Below are 9,774 nucleotides of genomic sequence, written 5' to 3' on the forward strand. Positions count from 1 at the left end.
GTCCCCGCACACCTGCCCCCTCCCCTGTCCCAGCCCCCTTCCCGGGGCAGAACCTCCACCCCTGTCCCCATGCCCCTCCCTGGGGCCCCATCCCAGCCCGCCTCCTCGGGACAGGGCCCCCTCCCCGTCCAGCTCTGGTTTCTCCAGGGCAGTTCTGCAGAGTGCATCCTGCCAGCCCACACAGCCCCCCTTCCCTCTCCCCCGCCCCAGAAGGAGAATGAACACTCGGGGGGAGAGCAGTACAGTGCGAGTGGGGAAACTGAGTCACTCATAGTTGCCGTATAAATATTACAGAAATCCTCCCCTTCTCCATCCTGCCCCCAGCCTTGCCCTCTGGGTCCCCCAGCCCAGCGGGGCTGTGCCCATCAGCTGGGCTAGCACGGGGCTCACTCTGCTCTTGTCTCCTTGCGCAGGGAGAGCCGGGTGAGGCGGGAGACCCCGGGGCCCCAGGGGAGCCAGGCCAGCCGGTAAGTTCTGGGGCACAGTGGGACAGGGGGTCTCTGTCTATGCCCAGGACACGCAGCGGGGACCGGGGGCCCCCCGGCAGTGTGCTGAGAAGTCTCGGGCCTGGAAGCGAATTGAGGGTGCCTGGCCCAGCGCCCTCTTGCAGCAGCTAGTCTCACAGGTTAACGCCTCGCTGTCCTGTGTCCACCAGCCCCATGCTGGGGCCACCATGGAGTGGGGGAAGCAGCGCCAGGGGGGCAAGCTCCATGGGATGCTGCCCTCCCAGTGCCAGCCCTGACGCCCGTGTCTCCCTGCAGGGCATCAATGGGGAACTGGGGGAGAAGGGAGATTCTGGTCCGTCGGGCGCCGCTGGGGCCCCGGGCAAGAGGGGGCCCCCAGGAGAGGATGGAGCCAAAGGCAACCTGGTGAGTGCAGCAGGGCTGGGGGGGGGCACAGCAGGGGGGTACCACATGGGGCTGGGGGGCACCGCATGGGGCCAGTGGGCTGGGGGCACAGCATGGGGCCAGCGGGGCTGGGGGGGCACAGCAGGGCTGGGGGGCAGAGCATGGGGCTGGGGGGGGCTCCGCATGGGGCCAGCGGGGTTGGGGAGCACAGCAGGGGGAAAGGAGGATAAGGGGAACAGGGGTCGTGACTTCATTGCTGGTAGCTGCCCTCACCCTGCATCTCCCACCCAGTCCACATCCCAGCACACCCACCCCCCTCGTGACACACCCAGCTCCCCCCAAACACCCAGCACCCAACCCTCTCACACCCGCCCAGCCCCCAGTTGCTCCCACTCCCCCGGTGTCCAGGCCTTGGGGGGGTCTCGGGCTCTGCCTTGTACTCACGGACCGTTTCTCCCTGCAGGGCCCCATCGGCTTCCCTGGCGACCCAGGCCCCGCTGGAGACCCCGGGGTGCCGGTGAGTACCCCTGCTTGCCCCACGTGGCTCCAGCCCATCCTGACAGGCCCTGGGGAGAGGGATCTGTCCAGGACTCCTGGGTTCTCTCCCCAGCTCTGGGAGGGGAGGGGAGTCTAGTGGTTAGAGCAGGGGGGGCTGGGAGCCAGGACTCCTGGGTTCTATCCGTGGCTCTGTTCCCAGGACGGGGGCAGTGCTGAGCTTGCCAGGAAGTGGAAGTGGGGGGGTGGTGCTGGCTGGGGCAGGCCACTAACCCGTCCCCTGTGCGCAGGGCCTGGACGGCGCCCCCGGGGAGAAGGGTGACGGCGGGGACCCCGGCATGCCGGTGAGTGATGGGAGCACTATGGGGTGGGGGGCATGCCGCACGGACATCCATGGGCTGGAAGCAGCACCCAGAGCCCCTGAGGGAAAGGCCCCGTGCCCCCTAACAGAGGGGCCAACAAGTGATGTGTGGGGATGGTGTCACAGATCTGCGCTGAGCCCCGGCTTTCCAGCCGTCCCAGGCAGGAGCCCCTCGGCGTGCCAGAGCCCCCAGGGGACCCACTCTTCCTGCAGGCCTGGCCACGCAGCCCCACGGCCTCCGAGGCTGAGCCTCTGGGCCCCAGCCCTCCTGCTGCCCGCCGTGAGCTCTGCCCAGCGGATCCGGCTGAGCCAGACGCCTGGGCACAGACCTGGCCCCTCTGCCGGGACCAGCGCGGCTCAGCCAGGACTGGCAGCGACCCCCGGCCCCCAAGCAGCGACGGGCTCGTTAGCCCCCGGCCCGGGAAGGCCCCAGGTTGGTGCATAGCAGCGAAGGATCAGACATGGGCCATGCGGCCGAGCCAGGTGTCACGGACTCCCAGGGTCCGAACGGCCCCGGGAGGAACCCCCCTCAGTGCCCCTGCGAGGGTGGCTCTCTCTCTCACTGGGGCCAGGCCCTCCGGCCCCGCAGCCTCTTTCTTCTGTCCTTTGCCCCCCCCCCGCTGGCCAGAACCAGCGGGCTCCCGAGCTGGGGGGGCCTCCCGGTCACCAGTCGCTGGGTCCCCAATCTCCAGGCCAGTGTCCGTCCAGGGTCCCAGCTGCTAGGCGAGGTCACACCTGGTCCCCTGCAGCAACGAACTCCCCCTCCCACCCCTCCTCACACACGCAGTATACAGGAAACTGAGGCACACAGAGTGTTCATGCAACCATAAAGAAAATTGCTCACTTCATCACACCAGGGCTCTGCCCAGCCGAGCTGCTCTGGAGCCCATCTGGGCTGGATCTCTGGCTCTTTGTCAGTCCGGGGTGAGAGCTGCCAGGACGTCCTACAAGCCAGCGCTGGAGCGCACAGTGAGGGCGCAGCCCGCGGGCTTGTCTCGGAGGGACGCGCACAGGCTGGCTGCTGGGGCGGAGAGCAGGGAAGATGCAACACGTGTACGTTTGGGACGTGAACTGCATTGAGCGTCTCAGCCGCTCTAAGCTGCGTGCGAGGCCGGACCTTGTGCTGTTCGCGAGGCCAGGGCGGAGAGCAGGGAAAGGAAATACAAACCCAGCCACGCCCGCAGGGACAAACCAGGGCAGGGGAGGCTGGGTGAGTGTGGCCAGCCGGAGGCTGAAGGTTGGGTGTCTTCTGAACCCTGATAGTCAGCCTGCTTCACCATGTCCTGTCTGGGTCCCTGCTCCAGCCGGCCTGCAGGAAACAAGCCAGTCACCTGCCCATGGTCCCTCAGCCCCCCACCCCCAGTTGGCTGAGCCGTGGGCCCACCACACCTTGGAGTTTCTTTGTATTCAGGGTGAATGTCAGCTACCTCTAGGGCGAGATCCGGGCGCCATGGTGGAGAGTTCTCTGAAGACCACGCAGTGTGCCGCATCGGGCTCAGAAACTAACCCGATGTTGGGAGCCATTAAAAAAGGGAGAGATAATAAGACAGAAAATATCCTATTGCCCTGGGATGCCCACACCTTGAACGCTGCGGGCAGAGCTGGTCGCCCCGGTGTGGATGAGGAGGGATTAAAATGACTGGCACTGTTCAGCGTGGCAAAGAGGCGACTACGGGGGGATACGACTGAGGTCTATAAAACCACAACTGGTGTGGAGAAAGTGAATCAGGAAGTGTTATTTACCCCTTCTCAACACAAGAACTAGGGGTCACCCAATGAAGTTAATAGGCAGCAGGTTAACACACACAAAAGGAAGTATTTATTCACACAACGCAGTCAACCTTTGGAACTCCTTGCCAGAGGATATTGTGAAGGCCAAGACAGGGTTCAAAAAAGAACTAGAAAAGTTCCTGGAGGATAGGTCCATCAATGGCTATTAGCCAGGCTGGGCAGGGATGATGTTTTTAGTCTCTGTTTGCCAGAAGTGGGGAATGGACGATGGGATGGACCACTCGATAATTGCCCTGTTCTGTTCATTCCCTCTGGGGCCTCTGGCACTGGCCACTGTCAGAGACAGGACACTGGGCTGGAGGGACCTTTGCTCTGACCCAGTCTGGCCGCTCCCATGTTCTTAACCCCTGACCGTGCGGTTTCTGTGCAGGGCCCAGCGGGCGCTTCTGGGGAACCAGGTCCTCCCGGTGCCCCAGGGAAGAGGGTGAGTACGGGCTGCCAGTGGGGTCGGGGATCTGGGGAGAGGGGCCCAATGGGGTCATGGAGGAGAGGATTGGGGGAGGAGCCCCGTGGGGTCAGGATCTGGGGAGAGGGGCCCAATGGGGTCAGGGATGGGGGGATTGGAGGACAGGCTAATGGGGTCAGATCTGGGGGGAGGGGCCCAGTGGGGTCAGGGGTGGGGGGATTGGGGGACAGGCTAATGGGGTCAGGATCTGGGGGAAGGGGCCCACTGGGGTCAGGGAGGGGGGATGGGGGCTCACTCCCCCCCCAAGGCCCCATGGGGTTTGGGGCTGCCTGAGGGGTGCGGGTGACTCACTCGCCCTGTCTCTGTGCAGGGCGCAGTGGGGCCAGCCGGGCGTGAGGGTCGGCCGGGCGAGAAGGGCGCCAAGGTAAGGGGACCCCCCCAGTCCCCCAGTGCTTCTGGTGCCTCGTCGCGGGTGCTGCCAGATCCTGCCCCCCCCCCCCCCCAGGGCAGCCCCCGTCTGTGCTGAGCTGGCAGCCAGAGGCCCGGGGGGCGGGGGAGTGCGCTCGGGACACCTGCCCCAGGGCTGGGCTGAGACCCACCCAACTCTATTCACCCCCCTGCCCGGGAGCCGGTGAGACGGGGATCCCTGCCTGGTGCCCGGGCTCTGACGTGACATTTCTCCCCCTGCCCAGGGCGAGCCTGGCACCGAGGGGCCTCCCGGAAAGATGGGCCCCGTGGGGGTGCAGGGACCCCCTGGCCGGCCTGGCTCCGAAGGTCTGCGCGGGATCCCCGGTCCAGCTGTGAGTGCCAGCCGGGGGTGGGGCACAGTGCGGGTGGGGGGTGGGGTGGGGCGAGGGGGGCAGCTGGCCGGGGGTGGTGGCCGGCTGGATGGGTGGGGGTAAGCAGAGGGGGCAGAGCAGGAGGGCTGGATGAGGGAATTGGGGGGCTCTTGGTTTGTGGGGTGACCCCGTCTGGCTCTGGCGATGCCTGGAGCTGGCAGGGGGTCAGGGACTTGCCCTGTGGCTGGGGGGGCCTCGGTTTGGGGGAGCCACGTCTCCCCCCACATTGTACTCTCATAACTCTGTGTTTCCTCCCCAGGGGGAGCAGGGCCTGCTGGGGGCCCCGGGGCAGGCAGGGCCACCGGCCCCATGGTGAGTGAGCTCCAGGGGCAGAGCTGGGTGGCTGGGGGGAGGACTGGGGGGCAGGGCTGGGGGGCTGGGGGAGGGCTGGGGACAGGGGGGCAGGGCTGGGTGGCTGGGGGGAGGGCTGGAGGGCAGGGCTGGGCAGCTGGGGACAGGGGAGCAGGGCTGAGCGGCTGGGGCTGGGGGGCAGGGCTGGGCGGCTGGGGACAGGGGAGCAGGGCTGGGCGGCTGGGGCTGGGGGGCAGGGCTGGGCGGCTGGGGGGCAGGGCTGGGCAGCTGGGGACAGGGGAGCAGGGCTGGGCGGCTGGGGACAGGGGAGCAGGGCTGAGCGGCTGGGGCTGGGGGGCAGGGCTGGGCGGCTGGGGACAGGGGAGCAGGGCTGGGCGGCTGGGGGGCAGGGCTGGGCGGCTGGGGCTGGGGGGCAGGGCTGGGCAGCTGGGGACAGGGGAGCAGGGCTGGGCGGCTGGGGACAGGGGAGCAGGGCTGAGCGGCTGGGGCTGGGGGGCAGGGCTGGGCGGCTGGGCGGCTGGGGGGCAGGGGCTGGGCGGCTGGGGGCTGGGGGGCAGGGGCTGGGCAGCTGGGGACAGGGGAGCAGGGCTGGGCGGCTGGGGACAGGGGAGCAGGGCTGAGCGGCTGGGGCTGGGGGGCAGGGCTGGGCGGCTGGGGACAGAAAGACAGGGCTGGGGGGGAGGGCTGGGGGGCAGGGCTGGGGCACTGAGGGTAATGGCCTCTCGTCTCTCACAGGGCCCCACAGGGTTGCCCGGCCTCAAGGGAGACCCCGGCTACAAGGGTGACAAGGTGAGTGGGGCCCCAACGGGGGGCCTCCCCCCCACCCCTGCTCAGCCATCTCCCTCCCCCTCCCCTTGCTGGCCTGGCATCACCGCTCCCCCCAGTCCGCTGCAGGCCCAGGAATTGCACCCCCCCACTCAGAGCCCCCCCCTCCCCCGCGGCTCCTGGGATCTGCCCCAGTTGTGAGCTTCCCCACCCCCATGGGACCCATGCTGGGGCCACTGCTGCCAGCCCCACAGCTGCCCTGTGCCAGGCCCCATCACAGCCAGAGCTGCCCTCGCTGCGGGGTGTCCCGGGGTCCCCGAGCGATGCTCTGGAACTGCTCCCTACGAAGCCAGGCAGGACTCTGGGGAAGTCTCCTCTCGGGGAGCAGCCTGTCTGCAGGACACACAGCTCACCCGGCTCCCACCTTCCTGGGTCTGACCTCGAAGCATTCAGCCTCCTCTGCCCCTCCCTGCGCTTCCCACAGCCAGTCCGCCCAGCGGGGTCCTGGGGAAGCCAGAGGGTCCTGCCCCCAACTCCGCAGTCAGACGGGACTCTCAGCCAGCCGGGGAAACAGAAGGTTTATTAGACGACAGGAACACGGTCGAACACAGAGCTTGCAGGTGCAGAGAACGGGACCCCTCAGCCGGGTCCGCCCTTCACTCCACGTCCCAGCCAGCCCCAAACTGAAACTCCCTCCAGCCCCTCCTCCTCTGGGCTTTGTTCCTTTCCCGGGCAGGAGGTCACCTGATTCCTTCGTTCTCCAACACTTTAGCTCTCACCTTGCAGGGGAAGGGCCCAGGCCATCAGTTGCCAGGAGACAGAGTGTCGCCATTTATGTACCCTGGCCCTTTTGCTCCCCGCAACAGTTACACCCCCTGCCTTATCCCACCACGTAGAGACTTAAGAAATGCCTAGGGGAAACTGAGGCACTCCTACAGTATTCAGAGGAAACATTAAGAACAGTCCCACTTCGTCACAGGGGCCTTAACCCAGCGTTAAGCCTTGGGCAGCTGTGGGGTGGGGGACGGGAGCTGCCAGCACCCTGGGGGAGGGGTGGTATAGCTGGGGCCGGACTCCTGGGTTCTCGTTGCACATGGTGGGGGGGCGTCCAGCTGGGGCCCTTCATTTGTTTTAATGTGTTGCCATGCATCAGGGGGTTGCTAGGTTACAGTCTGCCCCCCAGTGCCTGTGCCGAGGGTACTTACACCTGCCCTCTGGGGTCTCTGCAGCCTCACACACCCGTCGCCCCCCAGCATGGGGAACATGGGGAAACCGAGGCACACACAGTGTTCAGAGAACATCAGGAACATTCCCACTTGGCTCCGCTTGTTTACACCGCTGGTGTACGTAACGTTCTGCCCAGGATCTTTTCGGGGGAGTAAGTTAAAGTGCCACATTTATTGGTCATACGCAAATCAAGCAACGCGGCACCATGCGCACATGACCGACATTACGCTCCTGGGCTCACACGCGCCCCCTCTTGCTGTGGCTACCAACTGGTTGCTCCCCGTAACTGCCCTGGCCAGGTGAGTTAGATGGGGGAGGGGTGGAGCCGGGCTTCTGCCGATCCGGATTGATGCCCCCATGTTGACAAGACGAGAACCAAGGCCCTCTGCAAGACACCTCGCATGTGTAGCAGCTTCCCTCTCATGCAAATCTGGATCAGATTCAAAATCTGTGTCTGCGTCCATGGGCCCTTTGTGCTGCTCCCTTCTGGGTGTTGTCCCAGTGCTGTTCACAGAGGGTGTTTTCAAAAGAAGGCACTGGCTTCCAACCCCCAAGGCCATCAGGATGTCTGGTCGTCTTCAAAAAGAACAGGAGGCCTTGTGGCACCTTAGAGACGAACCCATTTATTAGAAAAAAGAAAAGGAGTACTTGTGGCACCTTAGAGACTAACCAATTTATTTGAGCATGAGCTTTCGTGAGCTACAGCTCACTTCATCGGTGAGCTGTAGCTCACGAAAGCTCATGCTCAAATAAATTGGTTAGTCTCTAAGGTGCCACAAGTACTCCTTTTCTTTTTGCGAATACAGACTAACACGGCTGTTCCTCTGAAACCTGCCATTTATTAGAGCAGAAGCTTTCGTGGGCTACAGCTCACTTCATCGGCTGCACAGAATGGGAACCTAGAGTAAGAAGATAGACATCTACATACAGGGAAGTTTAGAAGTTTCCATACAAACTGTGAGAGGCTAATTAGTTAAGATGAGCTATTATCAGCAGGAGAAAAAAACTTTTGTCCTGATAATCAAGCTGGCCCATTTCGACAGTTGACAAGAAGGTGTGAGGAGGATACTGAACATGGGGAAATAGAGTCAATATGTGGAATGACCCAGCCACTCCCAGTCTCTTCAAACCCAAGTTCATGGGATCTAGTTTGCATATTCATTCAAGCTCAGCAGTTTCTTGTTGGAGTCTGTTTTTGAAGCTTTTCTGTTGCAAAATTGCCACCCTTAAATCTTCTACTGAGTGGCCAGAGAGGTTGACGTGTTCGCCTACTGGTTTTTGAATGTTCTGATTCCTGATGTCAGATTTGTGTCCATTTATTCTTTTGCGTAGAGACTGTCCGGTTTGGCCAATGTACATGGCAGAGGGGCATTGCTGGCACAGGATGGCATACCAGTGTGATATATCCCATGATATATGGGCCACCTTGATTATCACGACAAAAGGTTTTTTCTCCTGCTGATACTAGCTCATCTTAACTAATTAGCCTCTCACAGTTTGTACGGCAGCTTCCAACTTCTCTGTATGTAGATGTCTATCTTCTTACTCTAGGTTCCATTCTATGCAGCCGACGCAGCTCACGAAAGCTTATGCTCTAATAAATGGGTTCGTCTCTAAGGTGCCACAAGGCCTCCTGTTCTGTTTGCGGATACAGACTCACAGGGCTGCTCCTCTGAAACCTGATCTTCTTTAGGAGCCCACTTGACAAGTTTTATTGCTCTTGGGTCTGGCTTCCATCCCCTCTCCAACTGTTGCAGCTGTCTGGAGGCCCTTGCCTTCCAGGCCTTTACTCGTTCCCACCTCCTTCAGTCACAGGGCAATTGATTAAAAGGGGGAAGATCTTATTCTACTCCGAGCAAAAAGACATTTTTTTAACTTTATACCAAGGCTCAAGACAAAGTTTTCTACATAAGGATCTGGTACAAAGTTCTTTGAAAATAGAGGCATAATACAAAGTCATATGAAAGTTATTTGAAGATGCTTAATGCAGAGATTTATCTACACCACTACCCAGAGCGGGGTCCCATGGGACAGACCCCCCCCAGCTCTGTGGGACAGACCCCCCCAGCTCTGTGGGACAGACCCCCCCCCAAGCTCCATGGCACAGACACCCCCACAGCTAAACCCTCTGCCACCCCAGGTCACGCAGGGCTCATCGGGCTCATCGGCCCCCCGGGGGAGATGGGGGAGAAGGGCGACCAGGGGCTGCCTGGCAACCAGGGGGCCCCAGGGCCCAAAGGAGACCCCCGTGAGTATGTGGGGCTGCATGGGGGTGGGGGTCTCAGACACAATATGGGGGCTGCGTGAGGGGTGTGGGGGCTGCATGTGGGGGGGAGGGTTTAGGCACGATGGGGGCTGCATGTGGTGGGAGGCTCAGGCAGGAAGGGGGAGACTGTGTGTGGGGTGGGGGGTCAGGCAGGATGGGGAGGCTGCATGTGCCCCCCACATCTCCCGGCGCTGGGGAAACACGTCTGGGTCTGCACCGTCAGCAGTGGGGTCCCCCGTGGCCGTCGGTCAGTGTCTGGTCGGAGGGAGCAGAGCTGACATGTCCCTTCCCTGCAGGGCTTGGCTGGCCCCATTGGCCCCCCGGGCCCTCCTGGATCCCCTGGGCTCGTGGTGAGTATCACACAGCCGCTGGGCCCGCCCCCTCCGTGCCCCTTGCCCGCCCCCTCCACGCCCCAGGGCCCCTCGCCCGGCCTCTGCACGCCAGGCCACTCTGAGATAGCGCGT

General features: G+C 63.1%; 2 protein-coding genes across 8 annotated transcripts in view; both read left to right on the top strand.

Annotated features, from left to right (window-relative positions):
* Nucleotides 1-4,683, top strand: part of LOC140900815 (uncharacterized) — a 35,881-nt gene extending 31,198 nt beyond the window's left edge. For all 7 annotated transcript variants that reach the window (XM_073318666.1, XM_073318672.1, XM_073318671.1 and 4 more), the window contains 8 exons: nt 414-467; nt 762-869; nt 1,312-1,365; nt 1,634-1,687; nt 2,562-2,757; nt 3,866-3,919; nt 4,272-4,325; nt 4,594-4,683. In XM_073318666.1, coding sequence (XP_073174767.1) covers nt 414-467; nt 762-869; nt 1,312-1,365; nt 1,634-1,687; nt 2,562-2,757; nt 3,866-3,919; nt 4,272-4,297 — 546 coding nt within the window. In that variant the 3' untranslated portion in view covers nt 4,298-4,325; nt 4,594-4,683. The remainder of the gene's footprint in view (nt 1-413; nt 468-761; nt 870-1,311; nt 1,366-1,633; nt 1,688-2,561; nt 2,758-3,865; nt 3,920-4,271; nt 4,326-4,593) is intronic.
* Nucleotides 4,627-9,774, top strand: part of LOC140901076 (collagen alpha-3(V) chain-like) — a 19,173-nt gene continuing 14,025 nt past the window's right edge. Inside the window, 3 exon segments of the mRNA XM_073319232.1 lie at nt 4,627-4,701; nt 5,788-5,841; nt 9,184-9,291. Of these exon segments, the coding sequence (XP_073175333.1) occupies nt 4,627-4,701; nt 5,788-5,841; nt 9,184-9,291 (237 nt within the window).

The sequence above is a fragment of the Lepidochelys kempii genome, chromosome 20 (assembly GCF_965140265.1).
Source record: "Lepidochelys kempii isolate rLepKem1 chromosome 20, rLepKem1.hap2, whole genome shotgun sequence".
Classification (NCBI taxonomy): Eukaryota; Metazoa; Chordata; order Testudines; family Cheloniidae; genus Lepidochelys; species Lepidochelys kempii.